This window comes from Hemiscyllium ocellatum, chromosome 28 (assembly GCF_020745735.1).
Source record: "Hemiscyllium ocellatum isolate sHemOce1 chromosome 28, sHemOce1.pat.X.cur, whole genome shotgun sequence".
NCBI lineage: Eukaryota > Metazoa > Chordata > Chondrichthyes > Orectolobiformes > Hemiscylliidae > Hemiscyllium > Hemiscyllium ocellatum.
Genome location: NC_083428.1, coordinates 16,166,399 through 16,189,540, shown reverse-complemented (window position 1 = coordinate 16,189,540; position 23,142 = coordinate 16,166,399). Strand labels below are relative to the sequence as shown.

Here is a 23,142-nt window from a genome sequence, read left to right as displayed (position 1 = left end):
CCCACAGGGAAGGGGTGTCGTCACTATTCCACCTATTAGCTGCATGAGTCTAGAGGCTTTCTTCTGCCATAAGTACAAGAGAGGGATATATCAGAAATGCACATGGGAAAGATATGTTATCTATGTTGACTCTGTTTTGAAATGTTTTCTTCTTGTCAGAAATGTGCCATTATAATTGTAAACATCTTTACGGAATCAATTTTTAGAATCGATTAGCCATTAACAAAACATCATTGTTATTTAATTTTTTTAAACAGTTCTTCCTATAAATATAGAGCACAGGAAAATGATTCCAGTACTTTGCGAGAAAGCTGTCAAAATTGTAATTGAATGCAATCATTTGTTAGTTAAGTATGATTTGTTTTCTAATTTACTCTGCTTTTGTGAAGACGTATTTTGTTAAAATGTGCTGAAAGTTAAATGTGACTGCAAAGAATTTGTGTGCGTAGCAGAAAATATATATTACTTTTTAAATGAAATGGCAATGCTTATTCTGTGGAACTAGGCACAATTTTGTAATTTATACCATGACTAATTTATTATATAAATTGCATTTACCACACTTGATTGAAGAAGTGCTTTGAAGATTTTGCGACTAGTAAATCAGGAGTGTGATGATCAGAGAATTGGTGAAGCATTTGATTTTTATGCAAGTGTGGATCATTTGTATTGTAATTAGTGGTTTCTATCTAGTAGTTTGTGGTACAAAGTGATACAGGGTCAGTGATTGAACTGAGGATGTTTCAAGCACTGTTAATTTTTACTAACATTACCAATAGTTAGTGTATTTAATGATTTATCAGCTAGATTTTTTTTCATATTTGTTATGTTTCTAAATCAGCAAGAATTGTCAAGCTGAAATTACGTTTTGCACCTCGTAGCACACAGGACACCTCACTTGCTGTTGCCCCAATCATGACTGGAATAAAACCATAAAAGTTGCTGAGGCATATGCCAGAACTTTGAACTAATGTTGTGAAATTTCAAGCTTCAACTGTAACTCTATATGTTTTAACCTGAAAGTCTGAATGGAACATCAACTAATGAGCTTGTTCAGACTGACATCTCTATGCCAGACAGCATCATTGCCTGGAAATGCCAAAGAGGAACCAACCATCACCTGTTGGTAAGGGTTCCTGATAGTGACTTTTTTTTTCTTTGAAGAAAGCTAAGGGGATACTTTGAAGTATTGTCTGATTTATTAAATGTGCACCAACTAGTTACAACACAAGATCCAATAAAGCGATTACTGGTTCGTTCAAAAGTAAAGTTTTTACTATGCTGTTGTTGAATAGAGGTGTTGCAACTGCATTTCCTTTTCCTCTTTCTGAAGTTATTTTTGAAAATAACAAGTAATGAAGAAGGGTATTTAAATTTTGTAATGTACTATGTGGTCATTTTGGTTTCTTTGCTGCTACTTACAAGTTAACTTCAAAACCTGAAGTTTTGGAACTGATTCTATGCTAGATTTTGGATTTTGCCAGAATTTGTGGTGGAGGACAACTTATGCAGTGAGTTGAGTCAGATTAGGTGGTATTGAAAGTTATTTTGAACATGTGGAGAGAATATTACAACAGAGAGAATGAAAATATAACAGTGATACCATGTTGTACCACCTATCTGAATTGCTGAGTGTTGGTTAGCTCAGTTGGCTGAATGACTGGTTTGCAATGCGGAATGATGTCAACAGCGCGGCTTCCATTCTTATGTTGACTGAGGTTACCATGAAGGTGTCTCCTTCTCAACCTTTCCCCTTGCCTGTGACACTCGGGTTAAACTACCACCAGTTTTCTTTTTAATGAAAGCAGTTCTTTGGTCCTCTGGATTTTATCTGAATTGTCCAAGTAAATTGATTAAATTCAATGTAAGCGGCATTACACGTTCTAACAGTGGCTGCTTTTCAAACACTTCCAGCTTTTGGACAGCAGTATTTGTGTGTTTCTGTATTTGATATGAAGACAAAGTGATCGCTGGAAAAGCGCAAAGAAAATCCGAATGTCTACCCATCTTCTAGCAGTCGGTTAAATTAACCTTTTTTTAGGTATTTGCCAATATCTAACAGAAAATGATTAGTTTGAGTTTGTAATCAGGGACAAATCTGCATACTATTTAAACCCAATATTATCAGTTTTTGTTAGGGTCTGTGACAGAATTTCAATCTCTATCTTTTCCTGCCTTCTGATGTTATTTTAATCTATCTTCAGGAATATACATGTCCAAGATGTGATTCTGGCTTCATAGAAGAACTACTCGATCACGTACCAAGGTAAACTACATCTTTGCACAGCAGTGTCAGACCAGGATTTAATTATTTTTAAAAACTGATTTCAAGAAACCTTTGTAACATAATGTTCCACATGCAATGAGATTGCAAGTGGATTGGCTGAAAAATGATAATGATAATAAAAGCTATGATATACAGCTATGGGTATCAGAATGAAATCTAGCAGAGTGTATTTGTGATTGACTGGCTGTATTTTGTTTGGCACCGAAAAAAGAATTGCAGAGAATAGGCAATGTATTTCACGCACAGTGAAATGTTATTAAGTGCTGAACTTTATCGAAAGTACATTAAGAATGAGCACTATGTAGGCAGGGATCCCCACTGCTTTATCTTCACTGTGAACGTGGAGTCCTTATGTACATCCATACCTCACAAGGATGGCCTCCAACCCCTCTTTTTTTTTTCCTCTCCAATAGACCCATCTAGCCCCTCCACCAATACTACTTCCGCCTTGCCAAAATGGTCCTCACCTTCAAACTTTTCCTTCAACTCCTCCTATTTCCTCCAGATCCATGGGCATTGGGACGGGCTACAGCTACACCTGCCTCTTTGTCGGCTATGTCGAACAGCCCCCTCTTCAGTACCTACACAGGTGCTATGCCCCAACTCCTCCGCTGTTACGTCAATGACTGCATCGGCGCAGCATCCTGAACTCGAGCAGTTCGTCAACTTTGCCCATAACTTCCATCCAGCCCTCAAAGTCGCTTGGTCCAACTCTGACATCTCCCTCCCTTTTCTTGACCTCTCTGTTTCCATCGCCGGCCACAATTTCCAGACCCACCTCTGCATCTGCTCGGACGAGGAGACGTTCCACTCCCAAGTATCCTAGATGTCCACCTATTTCGAACAACATGCTTTTCCTCCACTGCATTACCTCCATTCCCTGTTCCATTGCTCTAAATCCACTTCCCCACAAATGCAATAAAGACAGAGTCCCTCTTGTCCTCACCTACCATCCACCAATCTCCACATCCAAACCATCATCTTTAAACACTTTTGCCAACTGCAACTAGACCCCACCAAGAACATCTTCCCCACCCCCTCCCTTTCTGCCTTCCACAAGGACCGTTCCCTTCAACAGTCTTTAATTTGTGCCACTCTCCCCACCAACACCCCCTGAACCCCTGGGTACCTTCCCCTGCAACTGGTAAAGATTCAAAACTGCCAGTACACCACCCTTATCATTTTCATTCAGGTGAGCTTTTTCAATGTCATTTACTGCATTAGGTGCTCCTGATATGGTCTCCCCGATGCAGAGAAGAACACAGTGTAAACTTAGGGATCAGTTCACTGAACATCTGTCAGGCTTGCAGGGCCATCCTTGGTCACCTCCTCCATTGTCACAATGAACCAAATCGCAAATTGGAGGAACAACACCTCCTCTTCCACCTGGGCAGCCTATAGCTCACTGAACATTGATTTCTCCAATTTCAAATAACCTCTCTTCCCAGCCCTTCTCCCTTCCACTCCACCCTGCCACCAACCAGATTCATTCCTCCTGTTGATCAACCAAGTCATACCCTCTGCCTGTCTTCACCTGTCCCCACTTCACCACCCTGCCCCCACCACCCCCTTTATCTGTAACAGCCCCCACACCCACTCCCAGTCCTGAAGAAGAGTTACACCCAAAATGTTGACTTCTCCATCTCGTTATGCTGTCTGGCTTGCTGTGTTCTTCCAGTTTCCTGCCTGTCTATTTTAGATTCCATCATCTGCAGTTTTTTTTTGCCTCTAACCAAGGGATCTTTGACTTGGCATATCATTAATCGCGTTTGTAATCATTATAATGTTCTTTTAAAGCTTATGAATGCAACTCCTGATCCCTGTGCCATTTGTTTTCTACCTTCCTCAATGTCTCAATCATGCAATGTTTGCCCTGATGCCTTGACTTTGAGGTTGCCTAGTCGACCTTAACATGGAGTTTTGACATGGTTTTTGAAACTATTGCCACTTGTGTGGTTAATCGCAACACTTGGAATGTTACTTCCTCAAAAAAGTTATTTGATTGTGTCTCTTTCCACAGCGCTTCTAAATTCAAGAACTGCATATTTCCTCTTTCCACTCAGCTTCAGCTAAAGTGCATAATACCTCAAGTCCTCTGAACCTTCAAGCCTCCTTCCCATTCGTTGCTACATACGCCAATAAATGTGTTTCCATTAATAATATTGAGTATAAAACCCTTGGTGCCTGGACGGAATTTTACTGGCCCCAAGGTCCCACACATCCTGTGGAAGCCTGTGCCCACAACCTGAGCCGCCTCCAGAGTTTTAGTTTCGTCCCCTTCGTGGATGTAAAACGGTGGTCCCTATATCGACTGCTGCTGCATACCATCCACCTCTTTTCTCTTTATCCACTGCCTGGACACACCTTGGAGTGCTCATTTGCCACCGGGCAGTGGGGATACCCAGTGGAGGGCCATCTACATGGTAGTCCTCCTCCTTTCTCTTGGGGATCTGGGGTGGAAGGTGCTGCACGCAGCAGTTCCCTGCAACTGCAGATTGCGATGGTTCATGAACTCCCAGCCCAACTGCTTGTTTTGTGGTGTTGTGGAGTCCATGGACCATGTCCATATGGGGTGTGGGCATCTGCACTTCCTTTTTGGTTTTCTTAAGGATTTTAGTTTCTATTTTTGGTTGCACTTCAGCCCCATGCTCCTGATATTTGGGCACTTGGTGGGGAGGGTAGGTCAGAGGACCTCCTCACGGGTTTGTTCCTGGGCCAGCTGGCCATAAACAGTTCCCAGGCACTGGGCTGTTTAGGGGGTTGTTCTGGCCGATTACCTGCTCCTCTTCTCTGGTTACATTCAAGCTCGGGTCTCCCTGGAGAAGGAGCACGCAGTGTCTACCAACACTCTGGAGGTTTTTAGGAAGAGGTGGGTCCCGCAGGATGTGGAGTGTTTTATTTCCCTCTCTGGTTCTATTTTGATTTAATCCCTGCTCTTACTTTCACGTTTTTGATCACTTAGTGTTGCCCTTTGTTGAGAAGGTCTCTGCTTGTCACTGGCCACTCAGGTGTTTCCTTTCTTCCTGGTGGTGGAATATGAATAACATTTTCTGCACTCATTTTTTCACTGTGTCCTACACCTGTACACACGCAACATGGGTGCTGAGGGATAAATAAACACTACCGCTGTTAGATGGTAGTGTGAGGGTTTTTAAAAAAATGTAACCAACAACCATTATTGCTATATGGCAGTTTAAAACTATATATATTATATAAACAGGGGATTCAGAGACTCTCCTCGTTCTAGGGACTGACTCTGAAATGGCTATTTTTTAAAAAAAAAAGCCCTTGGTCTGGGAAAAAATTATCTGACCCACTGAGCAACATAATGAGTCACTAGTTAATACTTTACTCTTGTGTATAGCTCTCCCAAGTACATCTTAATTTTTGCTATGTCTGAACTTCATCCTTCAGCGCATCCTCTGACTTCCCAATTAAATCTTTGATATGACGAATTTAGCATATATATGGTTGAAATAATAAGAGTGGCAATCATTTTAGTTGCAGAACATTTCAATTGCAGAGAATTGCAGAATAAAAGTATTTGCTTTTAGTGAGGGAAATTTATAGATTCAGCTGGAAATTTAAAGGCATTTGTCGACACACTTCACTCTCAGAATTGAGGGCTGCCAGTTTAGGACTGAGGTGAGGAGGAATTTCTCTTCTCTGAGAGACTTTAGAATTCTTTGTCACTGAAAGCAATGGGGTAGAATCTTTCAGTTTTTTTAAGGCTGTGATAGATAGATAGATAGGTTGATTCTTGATTAGTAATGAAATTAAGGATAATGAAGAAATGGAAGGAAAACATACATGAGGGACATTGGATCAGCCATAGTCCTATTGAATGATCGAGCAAGCTCTATGGGCTGAAAGGAACAGAAACAAGCCAATTTCATGGTCTGATCAATGAATCTTGGGTTTGTGCTTATTTAAACATGTTGGTAAATCTCGGAAAGACAGGCTAGATAAATGTGACTTCAATATTGTACACAAAACCATTGTGCCAATATAATTTAATAGCACATTATTCACTGTAAGTTATACGATACAGGGGAGGTTGCTCGTCTAGAAAAGATTTAGTCTCTGTACCAGAATACATTTGCAAGATGCTTGAGAAAATACGTCCGTATTTACAATTTTTACTTAATATTCAGCACATTTTCCAGTGGAGCAAATTTACTGAATTTTCATGTACCCATTGCAAATGATGCTTAACATCAATGGGCTGGAAAGATGCTGCGTTTGAAAATTGTTTCCATCATACTGAATTGATTTATTAAAAGATTGTAAAACAGATTCATTTCAAATGAATTGCCTCGTTTTTTTTTCAGAGGCCTTTTATAGTCTAAAAAATTCTTATGCTAATCTAGCTACTTAGTTACTGTTTTCAGTCTTGCTATACTTTTGAATACCATGGAATATCTTGCTGCAAGAACTCTCCCAGAAGGTACAGTGTAATGTGCCCATCCAGAAATTGTGATTGCATTTCATGAGTGAAACATTTCTGTTCTGTTGACGCAGATACTTTGTAGCCAAGAAAATAGTTTGATATTTTCAGAGCTGAATTTTAATTTCTGATCAAAGTGACTCTAATTTTTTTGTTGTTGTCTCTTAGCCTTTGTGGTATTGCTGCATTATGAGCGAGATGCTATTATATTGAGAGTTAATAGGGAAAGTAAATTCTACATATTGAACAACACTGAAAGGCCTTCAGTGTGTTGTTCATGTCTTGATTTTCCACTTGTCTTGCCTTTTCCACATTCCAAAAATAATGTTCTTTCAGACTGCATATCAAAAAAAAAGCCACTTCGGGGTGAGATACTATAAGGCACTACAAGCATTTGTTTCTACCTTCAGGGGTGCCTGGGAGGATTATAGGAATTGGAGGAAGGAGAACTCCTTTCTAGTGGAATTGGCTTAAATGTTGAAAGCTGTCTTTATATATTTAATTCAAATTGTCTGGCTTAGGATCTAATAAGATTCAAAAAGTCACTAATGTATTTTCCATTTTGTCCATTGAACATTCAACGTCAGCATTCATTCCACTAGCAATGTGAAGATAAGAATGCCTCTCGTGTTGCAGCTCATCGTTTTCAGAACTGACAAGATTGTATCAGTGGTGCTGGAAGAGCACAGCAGTTTGTCATTGCTGATTGTTCACATAGTGGACTTTCATCCTCTGATTCCTGCAAGTCAGCATTGAATGCTGGATCTCTGCTGATCTGCATAGTTTACAATGCATCTACTTAAACTGCTGTCCACTGATAAGTTGGGGAACCCAAAATAGCAGCTTTCTAAGTGTTTGCATTTTGATTAAAAGTCCTCCCTCTGTTTTCTTGCTTTTAATAACAACTAAGGAATTACTGAGAGTAGGCTGATCCTTTTGTCAATTCTGCTCTACAGAGTATGCTAATTACATTGCTTTTGAAGTAACATGAACAATAAAACCTTTTGTTTTAGTAAATGGCTGCCCATCTTGAAGGGTCTTAGAAGCAGCAGACAACAATCTTCCAAGGATAGGTGAACAGTGAGTCTAGAGTTTATTCCAGGGATTTAAGACCTTTGCACAATATAGTCCATTCTCTAGGGAACTGTTGAAATTTTTGAAACACAAAAACACTTTTTTTTTAACTGAAACTGGCATTGCTGTCTAGTTTTGACATGGTCCCTGACTTTAACCTTGCATTTGGCATGATGAAGTAGCCTGCTTTTTTTGTGTGTGTATTAATCTGTAATAAATAGTTAGAAAATCTTACAAAAATTGTTAATTATGCAATATTTGGAATTCTTATAGAAATTCTGAAAATGGCTCCAGTTCAACAGCTTCCACGAGTGACCAGACTCGACAATTATTTGAGGTTGGTAGCATGGTTTTCCTGGGTTTTAAGTTTAATTTCTCACCACCACATAACTATCAGCTTGTGAATGTGATGTATCTATTCTTGACTTGGTTTTTGATTTTTAAAAATCATTGCAAGTGTTATTCGATCATTTTGCCAAATCCCCTTCGACAATAGCTGCTTGGTCTGTCTGAGCGTTGTTACCTTTGGAATCCTCTGAAGATCCTTCCACTTCCTCAACCACATGCTGCTCTTTGGTGGCATCAACTGATTAATGGCGGTCAGGATCTGCATTGTATACTGGTGCCACTCAACTCTGTATCTTGTCACTCTTTTTCTCTAATCTCTGATTGTGAGCAGATGTTCGCAGGTAAATGGACGACTGGAAAATGGGAAGCCTTCAGAAATGAGAATCCAGAGAAAGTATATTCCTGTTAGGATGAAAGGAAAGGCTGGTAGGTATAGGGAATGCTGGATGACTAAAGAAATTGAGGGTTTGGTTAAGAAAAAGAAGGAAGCATATGTCAGATATAGACAGGATGGATCGAATGAATCCTTAGAAAAGCATAAAGGCAGTAGGAGCATACTTAAGAGGGAAATCAGGAGGGTAAAAAGGGGACATGAGAGAGCTTTGGCAATTAGAATTAAAGAGAATCCAAAGAGCTTTCACAAATACATTAAGGACAAAAGGGTAACAAGAGAGAATAGGGCCACTCAAAGATCAACAAGGCAGCGTTTGTGTGGAGCAGCAGAAAATGGGGGAGATACTAAATGAGTATTTTGCATCAGTATTTACTGTGGAAAAGAATATGGAAGATATAGACTGTAGGGAAATAGAGAGAGACATCTTGCAAAATGTCCACATTACAGAGGAGGAAGTGCTGGATGTCTTGAAACGCATAAAAGTGGATAAATCCAGGAACTGATCAGGTGTACCCTAGAACTCTGTGGGAAGCTAAAGAAGTGATTGCTGGGCCTCTTGCTGAGGTATTTGTATCATCGATAGTTGCAGGTGAGGTGCCGGAAGACTGGAGGTTGGCTAACACGGTGCCACTATTTAAGAAGGGTGGTAAGGACAAGCCAGGGAACTATAGACCAGCGAGCTTGACGTCAGTGGTGGGCAAGTTTTTGGAGGGAATCCTGAGGGACAGGATGTACATGTATTTGGAAAGGCAAGGACTGGTTAGGAATAGACAACGTAGCTTTGTAGTTGGGAAATCATGTCTCAAACTTGATTGAGTTTTTTGAGGAAGTAATAGTGGATTGATGCGGGCAGAACGATAGATATGATCTGTATGGACTTCAGTAAAGCGTTCGACAAGGTTCCCCATGAGAGACTGATTAGCAAGGTTAGATCTCATGAAATACAGGGAGAACTCGCTGCTTGCGTACAGAACTGGTTCAAAGGTAGAAGACAGAGGGTGGTGGTGTAGGGTTGTTTTTCAGATTGGAGACCTGTGACCAGTACAGTGCCACAAGAATCGGTGCTGGGTCCTCTACTTTTTGTCATTTACATAAATGATTTGGATGCAAGCTTAAGAGGTACAGTTAGTAAGTTTGCAGATGACACCAAAATTGGAGGTGTAGTGGACAGCGAAGAGGGTTACCTCAGATTACAATAGGATCTTGACCAGATGGGCCAACGGGCTGAGAAGTGCCAGATGGAGTTTAATTCATATAAATGCGAGGTGCTGCATTTTGGGAAAGCAAATCTTCGCAGGAGTTGTACACTCAGTGGTAAGATCCTCGAAAATGTTGCTGAACAGAGACCTTGGAGTGCATGTTCGTAGCTCCTTGAAAGTGGAGTCACAGGTAGATAGGATAGTGAAGAAGGCATTTGGTATGCTTTCCTTTATTGGTCAGGGTATCGAGTACAGGAGTTGGGAGGTCATGTTGCGGCTGTACAGGACATTGGTTAGGCCACTGTTGGAATATTGCGTGCAATTCTGGTCTCCTTCCTATCGGAAAGATGTTGTGAAATTTGAAAGGGTTCAGAAAAGATTTACAAGGATGTTGCCAGGTTTGGAGGATTTGAGCTCCAGGGAGAGGCTGAACAGGCTGGGGCTGTTTTCCCTGGAGCATCGGAGGCTGAGGGGTGACCTTATAGAGGTTTACAAAATTGAGGGGCATGGATAGGGTAAATAGGCAAAGTCTTTTCCCTGGGTCGGGGAGCCCAAAACTAGAGGGTATAGGTTTAGGGTGAGCGGGAAAAGATATAAAAGAGACCTATGGGGCAACTGTTTCGCAGAGGGTGATACATGTATGGAATGAACTGCCAGAGGATGTAGTGGAGGCTGGTACAATTGCAACATTTAAGAGGCATTTGAATGAGTATATGAATAGGAAGGGTTTGGAGGGATATGGGCCACGTGCTGGCAGGTGGGACTAGATTGGGTTGGGATATCTGGTCGGCATGGACGGGTTGGACCGAAGGGTTTGTTTCCATGCTGTACATCTGAGTCTATGATTCTCTGCCTCTGTTATCTTTTTTTATATTTTTCAATAATTTTATGTTTGTAAAGTTTTAAAAAAAATTGCTAATAAATATATTTACAATCAATAACAAATATTAGCATAATGAAAAGAAAACAAACACAAAAACAATACAACTACTGTCTCCTAACATTCCATCTTGTTTTGAAGGTCAGTCATATCATATTCAGCCCCGTTTCAATTTCATTCCATTGTCTCCAGGTTTCAACGCATCACGTGTAAATACACATTCTCCTAATCAACTCCCTTCATGTCCTCGTCCTTTATAGACTGTTATAACTTAACAATCATTTCAATTGTCCATGAGCTGCAGTTTCCATCAAGTCTGTCCACTTTTGCATGTGTAATTCCTTTACCTTGCATTCAATCATTTAGCCATGATGTGGAGGAACTGGGGTGGACAAAGTTTGAATTCGCACATCACCTGATTTTGTCCAACAGGTTTATTTGGGAGAATTAGCTTTCGAAGCGCTGCTCCTTCAGGTAGTTTAGAGTATAAGATCATCAGACACAGAATTTATAGCAAAAGCTTACAGTGTCATTCAACTGAAATGATATATTGAGCAAACCTGGATTGTTCAATATCATTTCAGTTGCACGACACTCTAATCTTTTGCTATAAATTCTGTCTCTTTTTCTCCACAACCACTTGATGAAGGAGCAGCGCTCTGAAAGCTAGTGCTTCCAAATATACCTGTTGGACTATAGCTGGTGTTGTGATTTTTAACTCAATCATTTAGGCCCTAGATATGTTAAAATTACCTCTCTAAATTGCTAGATCTTCCTCTTCTCCTTTTAATACCTGTACTTTACCAAGCCTTCAGTTATCATTCATATTCTTTGATTTGCTTCAGAAAAATTCTTTAGATTACATTTCTTTAGGTCAAATCTACTACAGGTGTTCAATTTGTTAAGCCAATGAGATTTGGTGGTCAAGTGCTTATCTTGCATGAGCATTCGTAAGTTACTACAGTGTAGCAGCACATGAGATTCCATGGAGGAATATAGCAACCAACGATATTGCTGCCAACTAAAGATAAATGCTCTCGCTGGTTATTTTGTTTAGCATTATTAAACTAAAGTAAAATTGTCTATAATCAATCGGGCATCCCAACCCACTTTCAAAGTTCACTGGACATAGGTGTGCATCAGTCCAATTGAGTCATTTGATTTGAGGTTCCGATGTCCATTGGAGGGTTACTTTGCTCAACGCCTTTTCTCTAACAAATTTTTTCCCAAGTTGACAAGAATGGTATTAAGTCAGCGACCTTGATAATTTATGTTGGTTTCTGATCTTTAACCATTGGAGGGTGTTTTAATTTTGGTGCTATCTAAGGTTGGCAACTGATGCTTTGTAGATCTTTAAACTGAACCATAATTTCACTGAATAAATCATGTATGAAGACCACATACATTGATAGAACAGAAATGTTTTCCTTTATGAAATCTGGCTCTTTTAAATCATTTGTGATTTAATGTGCAGAGTAGAGCTACATTGACAGACTTACTTCTTAATTGAGGTATCTTTAGTTTTACTTTATATGCAAAAGTTACATTGGCCTTTATAACTCAAGTTGATATTTTACACGTAGTTCTGTATATTCAACTTTTTTAATCTAATATTTTAGAGCTGTGCTTTCTTATTGCAGTCCAGTTAGTCACATCTGGTTTGTGCATAGTTTCCAGCTCTTTGCAATATGAACAAACAAGATACAAGATGCTGCTGTTACAATTTGAAATATTTAGTCACATGCTGTTGGCTAATATGGACTTGATGTCTTTGAATTACATGGAGGATGTTTAACTTGAGCCAGTTACTTCCTTCACACAGCTGTTGCATGCTTCCATGTTTTAAAACTTAAAATTCCAAAGCAATGCAAAGTCTTATTATGCACTTTACAACGTGACCATAAGAGAGAGCAGAAGTTGATCATTCAGCTCAGAGTCTGCACTGCCATTCAATGAAATTATGGCTGATCCAATGATCCTAAAATCAAATTCCTTGACATTTCCACATAACCCTTTATTTCTTTACTGTTTAAAAATGTCTGTCAAAGTCCTGAATATACTTAATGACTCCGCCTCGGCAGCCCTCTGTGGTTAAGAATTCTACAGATTTACTTCCTTCTGAAAGAAGAAATTTCTCATTTCTGTCTTAAATGTGTAACCTTTGTTCTTAGATCATGTCCTCTGATCCTGAATTATCCCACAAGTTAAACAAATTTTCTGTATCTACCTTGTCAAGGCACGTAAGAATCTTGTATATTTCAACAAGGTTGCCTCTTATTGTTCTAAATTCCAACAAATAGAGGCTCAATCACTGCTCAAGACTGTCCACACCTGGGATCAGTGCAGTGAACCTTCACTGGACTTGATTCCAATGTATAAATTTCCTCTGGTAAGATGCACAAAGTTGTTTGTGTTCCTGCTGTAGTCTAACTAGTTTTTTTGTATAGTTTTAGAAGCTCTCCCTAATGTTATATTCCATCCTCTTTTGAAATAGAGGCTAACCCTCATTTGTCTTCCCTATTCTCTGCTGAACTAGATGCTAGTTGCTTGTGATTTATTTGGATGAGGACTGTCAAGTGCCTCTTCTATAGCTTTCTGCAATCTTATTCAGCTCCTCTATTCTCATTGCCAAAGTCCACACGTTCACATTTTGCCTCATTATATTCAATCGAGCAAGTTTTGGACTAGCTTAACCTATCTATATCCTTTTGTAGATTCTTATCAGAAAACTTGACTATAGAACATTCATTTTCCTCATCCAAATCATTGATATATTTTGTAAATAATTGTGGCCCCAGGAATGATCCCTGTGACACACCATTAGTTGCAGTTTGCCATCCTGAAAATGCCTCCCTTCTCCTAATTCTGTTCGAAGTTAACCAATCCTCCATCCAGGCTAATTTTCTGCCTCCAGTAACATGGACCCTTATCCTATTAAGCAGCCTAATTTGTGATATATTATCAAACACTTTTATTTCTGAACATCCAAATATCCACTGCTTCCCTTTTATCGTACTTGTTACCACCTCACATAATTCTAGTCAATTTTTTTGGGTATGACTTCCCTTTATGAATCTATGCTGACTCTACTTGATCATATGTATACCTAAATGCTCTGCTGTTACATTCTTTATAATAGATGCTAACATTTTTTTCCCCAGTAACAGACATTAAGCTAACTGTTCTATGGTTACCTGTTTGTCTCCTTCCCTCCTTAAATAAAAAAAGTTTCTTCTTTTGGCAATTTTCTAATCCTCACACTCTCTATAAAATTGAGTTTCAACAAGGCAAAATATTTTTGCTATTTGTAGAATGTTAGACCAAAGAGAACTTGTATGTGATACTATTTGTTCAGAGAGTTTAAGCTGATTTGAAACAGGGTTGGTTGTAAGAGTGCTTAAGTTAGCCTTGTTTGTTTTTTTAATTTATTCTTTGATAACCTCTGTCCAAATTACACCTGTGAGACCATCTGGTAAGGACAGCGAAGGACACTGACAAAGACTCTTACTTCTGAATAACTTGCTGCTATACATCAAGGTTCACAATTGAATTTTTGCTATTTGGGTGAAATGGAAAAAGGGGACAAGCATCGAGCAGTATTTGTAAAAAGATTCATTGTTTATATGTTGCTCCTCAAGAATACGACTGAAATTTGGAGAAATGCTTGTTTCCACATAGAGTGCTGTTTTTTTTTTGGGTGTGTTTCGAGTTGAAGATTACTGTCAGATGAAATTTTGTCAAGGTTCTTCCCAGAACGAAGTTTTATGCAGCTGCTAAATATAAGGAGGTGATTGTTTGAGTGTTCTTAGCTAATTTTTATAAATGTTACTGGTGAAAGCAAAGTCCCAGTTTTTTTTCATACTGTTCTCTTCTGGAACGAGCACTGCATTTGCAGCTAAGTTTTTTTTTAAAGCTAATTTGCCTTTTTAAGAAGGAATGAAATTTAGAACTTCAATACTGGCTATTTTACATGCATCATATGCTTAAGTGCATTATAAAATGAGTTTCGCTATCACCCAGTATTTCTTTGTCTTTTTACTTTTTGAGAAAAGCATGAATCTGTAACTAGATCAAGTCTCCTTTGATTTAAAATCTGCACCTATCTTCTGTACTCTGTAAGGGAGAGTGTGCTCAATTGACAGTGAAGAACTAACGCTACTCCATAATTTTGCTAAAAGACATTGTATTCCCAACATGCATAAGTCATTTTTGTAAGTTTACGCATAATAGACACCAACTCTGTATTAATATATTTAGGTGCAACTGCTTGGTCAGATTATTCAACAGTAAATTTAATCCAGGAACTACTAATAAAATATATTGAATCAAGACCATAATTTAAACAAAAATAGAATTGGCCTATAATAGGTGAAAAATACCCTGTTTTAGTTTTTGTTTATTTGCAGTTTCAAGTAAGCACACATTTATCTAAAGAGTATCAGCTTTGCCAAATGTGATATTCAATATAGAAAACATAAATTTTAACTTGACTGTTGTTCAGATTTACTGGCAGAACTGTGAATGATACAAAAATGCTCTTGCATATCAACATCCTTTTGGGACTGTGCATTATCCATGATAATCTGAGTGCTGTGTGCTTTAATATATGCTCTTCTCTTAAACAATTTAATTTCAGCTAGAGCCAATTCTCCAATTTTTGGCACATTGTGTATCAACCTATGGTTGATAAGCATAGTCTCCTGGTCTTTAATTTGCAGTTGTGTGGGAAAACCATTATGCATTGCCTTTTGTAACATGTGTAATTAGGATAAGCGGAAACCAGCAGCCTTTGGGAATAATATAACCTTCTCTAGGAGCGAGGAGTAGATTCCATAACCATATTTGGGAAATGTATCAGTGAGGACCAAATGGAAATTTGAAAACTCTCTTTTTTTGATGACCAGAAAATGGTTATTTCTAATCTTCCTTTAAAAATGTTATTTACTCCAGGGTTTGGACCAGCACTTGCTATCCTTACCACAAGGTAGTTATGGACAGTTTACGTTTGGCATTCTGGATGATCCCTTTGATCCCTTTTCCTTTGGAACTAACCAGACTTCAGAAGAAAATAGAGATTCTGAGAATAGGAGGGATCGCGAACACCAGTCACGGCCAAGATATAGCTCTAGGCAACCCAGAGCACCCAGGTTTCCTTCACGGCGTCCTACAGCACGAAATGAAGGAGTGCCAACTCTAGAGGGGTAAGTGTTTTTCTTGGAATTTTAGAATTAAACCAGTGGGAAAAGATTATTTCTGAGAGGTTGAATCTTGCACCATAACTTATAATAAAGCTTGCTTCTGTGAAAATTGGGTGAAGTGGGTATGAGTTGTTGCAAGGGTTTTACCACAGCAAAGATATATTGAATTAATTGAAAACATGCACTCCAAATGCTACAACTGCATTTTGGAGTTTATTTCTACTTGAAAATGGAGCTGCATTTTGATGCATGTGGTATCTATGAAACATCTGTGGTGTTATATGTTAAATCTTTCAATGGAACCTATAGTTGTTTGTTTCCCACATTGTACTTTGAAATAAGTCTCCATTTAAACTTGTCTTTTGTTTGTTACAGAATTATTCAACAATTGGTTAATGGAATCATTGCACCTACAGCAGTGCCAAACTTGGGATTAGGTCCATGGTAAGTTGTGTTGCAAAAATACTGAAAAGATTTATGAAGAAGTATGGATGTTTTGTTATTCATCATTGTGCCCATTTGAATGGATTTAGTTATCTGAAATGAGAAGTTGATTTGGAATTTATTTCTCACTTGTATGGCTAAAATTTTCCTGGAGCAGTGGTGCATCTATATTATTGGTTATTATTGGAACACAGATCATACAGGAAATTAGATCTGTAAATTCCCAGGAAGATCTGAAATTTGAACTGGATACTGAGTTCTGATTGCTAAGAAATAATCAAACTTCTAGTTAACAGTAAATTAGTATTTTTAGCAATACAGAATGTCTCCACAGGGCAGTTGTCATTGAGCTAAAATTTATTAAGTAAAACAATGCCGACAGTCTTTTGTCAGTTCCATTACCATTTATTTTCTGGCTTGTTGTTTCACGGAGTTTGCATTTTCGTGGTAATTGTCCCATTCACCTGAATCCATTTTGAAGATCAAAAGTGAGGAATTCTGATTTACGTTAAATACTGCAATGATTGAAAGCCATCGCTGAATTGAATTGCAGAAAACATTAGCTGTTGTATTTCTAATTGTTCTCCCATGCATCTTTGACTACAATATGCTGAAGCAAGCAAGAAAACGTGCAGGAAAATATTTTTTGCAAAGCTGGACTGCTTAAAATTTGGTACATGTTGTGATCATGAGAAAATCCAAGTCCAAGTATTTTCTTAACGCATCTTAAACAAATACCAATTGGATTTGAGATTCAGTGTATATTAACATTCACAATCATCCTAACTGTTCCTGGCCTTGACTGCATGTGCACCATGCTTTAGGCTGTGCCAACCAATGTATCCATTAATATCTACGAGGTTGGCTCAGTTAGGGGACCTTCTTGACTGCGTACTTCAATAGGACTGTGTTGCTTTGATCCAAATAGTTAACCTTGGAGATGAATAGTTTTAAATGTACCCTTTAAAGAACCTCCTTTTTGAAATAAGTTTCTTTTATATAATGAATTGTTAAATGTTTTGGTTGATAAATCTGGAAAGACATGCTGTTGAACTGTGCAGACCGAGAGAAGTTCTCGGATTCTATTAGTTGACTTAGCAGACCTAATTAAATTAGGATGAGAAATTAGAATGTTGAAAAATTAATCTGTCCTTGTGAAGATTCATGTTCTTATGTATTTGTCAAACAGCAATGCTACCTGATCTGGATCATCCTGTGGAAATTAACATTTTGCTGAGTTGCAGTTTCCATTACTTTAGCATCAGGTGAAATGGGTGAGGGAGTGGGAAGAAGGTTGCTTTCTATTTTAACTGGACAACTGACAAGACAACAAATTTGGTTAGCTTTTCCTTGTATAACATATTTTAATGTAAACTTCTCTGTGCTTTGTAGGGGTGTCTTGCATTCAAATCCAATGGATTATGCATGGGGAGCCAATGGCTTGGACACAATCATTACACAGGTAGTTAATCTGGTTAGTGCAACTTGTTCATGTTGGAAATATAGTAAGACAATAGATATAAGATGTGATCCTAGCAATTGACAGAAGTAAAAGTGTTAAAGCTATGTAAATTTCATTATACACTGAAATCTTTCCAGTTCAGCATTCTAAGTTCAGCAGATCCAGCAATTCATGGTTTTAATTTTTAGTAAGTGAAAACATGGAATGTATTAGATAGATTTACAACCTTCTATGTGAAGAAGTTACTTCTCAATTCAGTCTTAAATCTGCTTCCAATAATTTTGAGGCTATGCCCTCTTGTCCTAGTATCACCTGCCAGTGGAAACATCTTCTCTACTTTTATCTTATCTATTCCCTTCATAATTTTAGATGTTTCTATAAGATCCCCCCCCTCATTCTTCTAAATTTCAATGAATATAATGCCAGTCTACTCAGTCTCCTCTCGTAAGCCAACCTCCTCAACTCTGAAATAACCAAGTGAACCACCTCTGCATCCACCTCTAGTGCCAGTGCATCCTTTCTCAAAGGAGAACAAACCTGCGCACAGTGCTCCAGGTGTGGCCTCACCACCCTGTACAGCTGCAGCAAGCTTTCCTGCTTTTAAACTCCATCCCTTTAGCAATGAAGGAGAAAATTCTATTTGACTACCTAATTACTTGTACCTGCAGACCAATTTCCTTGTTTCTCATAACTCCCACAGAACTCCTATCTTCTAAAGGACAAGTATTTGCTTTAGTTATTCTCCTTACTTTTTTAAATGCCTGTAGAGGTTTTTACTTTATTTTGGTGTTTTCTCTCAATATCAAGTATTTTTTTTTTGTTTTAATCATCTTTTACTGATTCCCATACGTTTTCACAATCTTCTATACTAAATTGTGGGCCTGAGTTCATCTGTTCCAAAAGTATCATTTTACATTGTCAAAATTTCTGCTTTGTGTAGTAAAACAAAAATCTGCACTCTTATTTTGGATAGCGTATTGAGCCATTATCCATTCCAGATATTTCTTTTGGTTTTTTAATTCGTGTGTTGGTGTGCCAAGTATGCTGTTAACCTGCGTTTGTAGATTGGAAGATATGCTGGCTTTACTATATTCCAAAGGCACGGGAAGGCACGGTGGCACAGTGGTTAGCACTGCTGCCTCACAGCGCCAGAGACCTGGGTTCAATTCCTGACTCAGGTGACTGACTGTGTGGAGTTTGCACATTCTCCCCGTGTCTGCGTGGGTTTCCTCCGGGTGCTCCGGTTTCCTCCTACAGTCACAAAGATGTGCGGGTCAGGTGAATTGGCCATGCTAAATTGCCCGTAGTGTTAGGTAAGGGGTAAATGTAGGGGTATGGGTGGGTTGCACTTCGGCGGGTCGGTGTGGACTTGTTGGGCCGAAGGGCCTGTTTCCGCACTGTAAGTAATCTAATCTAATCAAAGAAAGTCACGTTTCTTATGCCAATCATTTTGAGCGATCAGCTGAACAGATTGTAAATACCTGCAGAACATTGTGAAAACTTTTAAGCAGTTTGGCAATTTTCTTACATTTATTCCTGGGATGTGGTTGTCACTGACATTTAATCCGAATCCCTGAGTGTCTTTAGAGGTGAAGGTGTTGGCCTGCCATTTTGAATCTCTCTAGTCAGTGTACTAGAGGTTGGTACTACGGAGAGAACTCTGGGATTTTAACACACTAGTGAGTAGAGAATGCTCAGTCATAGGTTTGTGACTTGGTTAAGAGCGCGAAGGTAATGCCCACGTCCTTCCACCTATTGGGAGTTGCAGCTTTGAGAGGTCCTCCCAAGTGCCCTTAGCAAGTTCACCCTGTGCCTGTATGCATAATGCAACTGTGGTACACAGATAATGTTCTGTTTGATTACCTTAAACTTGAACTGCTTTAGCATTTACATTCTAATTAATTGTTTTCTTCCTCTAGCTTCTGAACCAGTTTGAAAATACTGGCCCACCTCCGGCAGACAAAGAGAAAATCAAGACACTTCCTACGGTAGAAATAACAGATGAGCATGTAGGTGGGTGTACTTCAGACCAGTAACCAACCACCTAGTTCATTTTTCTTCTCCATAAAATAGACCAACAATCTGCTGCTGCGATTTCAACATACGGAACTTGTGCAGTTTTTGCGAAGATTTGTGGTTCAGGTTGTAAATTTGCTCACTGAACTGGAAGATTTGTTCTCAGACGTTTCGTCATCATGCTAGGTCACGTCATCAATGAGCCTCCGTTGAAGAGCTGGTGTTCTGTCCTGCTTACTATTTTTGTCTTGGTCTGTTGCAGTGTGTGATATTACTTCCAGTTCTTTTTCTGAGTCCAAATTGATGTGTTTGTTGATGGAGTTCCAATTTGAATGCCAACATCCACAAACGGAGCTGCATCAGGACATTACGTGAACGAGCCACAACACACTGCAGCACCCAGGAACTATGAGATGCTGAAAAAAAACAACGTATTCATGAACAATGGGTACCCGATACTTGCACAACAAACCTAAACAAGAAGACACAACATGCTCAGAGACTCTAGCCACGCTACCATATATCAAAGACCTCTCTGAGATGATGACCAGACTACTCCGGCCCCTTAGCATCATTGTAGCCCACTAGCCCACAAACCCACCAACACACTGAGACAGCTCTTAATCAATGCAGCATCCAAGGAGCAGGAGAATCGACATTTTGGGCATAAGCCCTTCTTCAGGAATCCTGAAGAAGGGCTTATGCCCGAACCGTTGATTCTCCTGCTCGTTGGATGCTGCCTGACCTGCTGTGCTTTTCCAGCTACACATTTTCAGTTCTGATCTCCAGCATCTGCAGTCCTCACTTTCTCCTAGCTCTTAATCAATCTAAAAGATCCTGTACCGACAAACAGCAGAATGGACATCCTATACAAAGTACCCTGCAAGTACTGCAACAAACGTTACATTGGACAGATTGGCCGGAACTAGCTACCAGGATACATGAGCACCAACTAGCCACCAAAAGACACTGCTACTAGTATCCTTACACACAGGCTATGAGGAACACCAGATCGATTGGGACAATACATCCATCCTGGGACAGGCTAAACAAAAACAAGCAGGGTAATTCCCAGAGGCTTGGCATTCAAACTGGAACTCCATCGACAAACACATTGATTTTGACCCCATTTATCAACTCCTCAGAAAGAGAACTGTAAGTAATATCACCCACCACACTGACCAAGACACACAAATAGAAAGTGGGACAGAACGCCAGTATTTCAACGGAGGATCATTAATGATGTTACTCCGCATGGTGACAAAACGCCTGAGAGCAAATCTTTCAGCTCAGTGAGCAAACTTACAGTATAGAGTTTGTATTGTTGTATGATCAAATGATACAACTTCGTCATGTTTCAATTATGGGATGGTTTTGATCTTTCTGGCTTCATGCAAATAAAGTTATTTCAAATTGTGTTCTGTGTAGTAAAAATGGACATCACATTCAGCTAAAGCAATTGAACATACGAAATATTTATGTTTTGGTAGAAATTGGTTTGAAATGTATGAAATTGTTTGTTTTCAAAGACTTTGTATGGCTTCTGTATTCTGCTGGTTAACTTTTAGGAATGATGAGGACTATTGAGGCTATGTGCAAAAGCAGCCTAATGTATGTCTGTAGACACAAAACCATGCAGTCTTCACTCAATAGCATATTTTTCCAAATCTTCTAGCATTGGGCTCTGGTTTATGAACCAAGTACTTTGCACGGAGAATTATCTATGACATGAAAATGTTGATGCTGCAGTATAATATAGAGTGAAATAACTTATATTGCCACTATGATGTCCAGTTTAATATTCCAGAACTGAATTATTTGGTTGAATACTTTGCAGAAAAGGAAAATCTAAGTTCAAATGATCTTAACCTAATTTCCAGGAAATGGTGCATAGCGTAGAGGAGATGAAGTGTTGACAAAAATTAAAAGTCATCTATGCACATACTTTAATTTGATACTGCAAGTATATTTGCTTTACTTTGGCTGCTGTAAGTGTTGAGAAAATTGTCTTATGCAAGTCATGTTGATTAGTAGTGAATTGAGTTAGAAAACAACACTAAAACAAACAAGCCATTCATTAATGCATACAAAACAGCATTAAGTAAGCTAGTGCAGAAAGTAGATTTACAATAGTTAATTTACTTTTTATTGTGGTGACGATCAAAGGTTATTTGGTAAATTTAATTTATGTTTTAAAAAATCGGAGCTGGCTTCCTAAGTTGTGCGCATGTTCTACCCAGCAAGATGTCGTCATGCTTGTTTTTGTACTTCATTGCTTGTATTAAACCTCGAAGTTTATGCAGCCTTAAATCTGCTTTCAGATTTTCAGTTAACTAGTATTGGCAACACAGCATTGGCAAAAAAGCATTGAACCAATCTTTCAGCCTGATAAACGAAGAAACCAATCCAGGTGTGTGACAGAAAGATGGACTTCATGCTGGCAAAGAAATTTTGAGATTTTTGTTTTCTGTCCAGTTGGGCACATTGTGTAAATAAATGTTCATTTTGAGTAAGAGACAGTATCTTTCTCCAAGGTTGTATTGTTCTCTGCAGCGACGGCTAGACTTTTCTAAGTTGTATTGCTTGTGCAGTGTCTGGAATATGGATGTCTGGCAGCTGGAAAGTAAGTTAAATAGGAGGGAAATTATCTAGTTACTATGGTCTACCAGCAAATCTAACAAAATATGTAGAATAAAAATAACGTTCAAGCAAGAGCTTGAAGAGTTAGGGTTCAAATTAGAATGTAGAGCACCAAAGGTTCTTTATCTGTGTAAAGACTGTATCATCTTATATTTATGTATTTTGGTTGTGGACTGAAATGGTAAAAGGATTGTTTTACACCAAAGGACTGAGGGAGAAATTGTACTTCAAAAAAACAAGGTACTGAAACTCCTTGTAAGTCATCTTTATATTCTGCATTTTTCACACAATGGGGGAGACTGTGTGTTTATGGACAGTCTGGCATTAGGGGTCTGTAAAGAGTCAACAACAGGTTACTCATTTAGCTTGTAGGGTTGAGATAGTTGTGGGTACAGAAGGTCACTAACCAGACAGCAACTATCTGATTTCTGGATAGCTGGAGAGCCTGTGGCCAGAACATAACTGGCAGCAGTCTCCAGACTGCTGGAATGTTTTTCTCTCCAGCAAAGTACCCAAGACCTGAAGAAAGCCCGTTTATTTTCCTTCACCAGATGCTGAATGTTGTTGCTTTTGATTAGTAACTAAGGTCCATTGCATTTAATGTACTGATCATATTTGCCTTCCACAAAGAAGTGAAAATAACTTGGCAAAGAGAGACTGAAGAACAGAAAATCTGATAAGCAAAAGATCACTTTAGCAAACTTTCTCAAGTGGGGCCATTGAACTGCTTACGAGGTTTTTCTACCTCTACTT

The 23,142-nt window shown here is 38.9% G+C and overlaps 1 protein-coding gene across 2 annotated transcripts in view; it reads left to right on the top strand.

Annotated features, from left to right (window-relative positions):
* Window positions 1-23,142, top strand: part of rnf126 (ring finger protein 126) — a 51,529-nt gene that overhangs the window by 18,519 nt on the left and 9,868 nt on the right. The window contains exons 2-7 of one of the 2 annotated variants that reach the window (XM_060846128.1): window positions 2,205-2,266; window positions 8,082-8,145; window positions 15,580-15,830; window positions 16,203-16,271; window positions 17,664-17,733; window positions 19,653-19,746. In XM_060846128.1, the coding sequence (XP_060702111.1) occupies window positions 2,205-2,266; window positions 8,082-8,145; window positions 15,580-15,830; window positions 16,203-16,271; window positions 17,664-17,733; window positions 19,653-19,746 (610 nt within the window). Of the gene's footprint in view, window positions 1-2,204; window positions 2,267-8,081; window positions 8,146-15,579; window positions 15,831-16,202; window positions 16,272-17,663; window positions 17,746-19,652; window positions 19,747-23,142 lie in introns of both variants that reach the window. The other variant, XM_060846127.1, reaches the window with a different exon arrangement.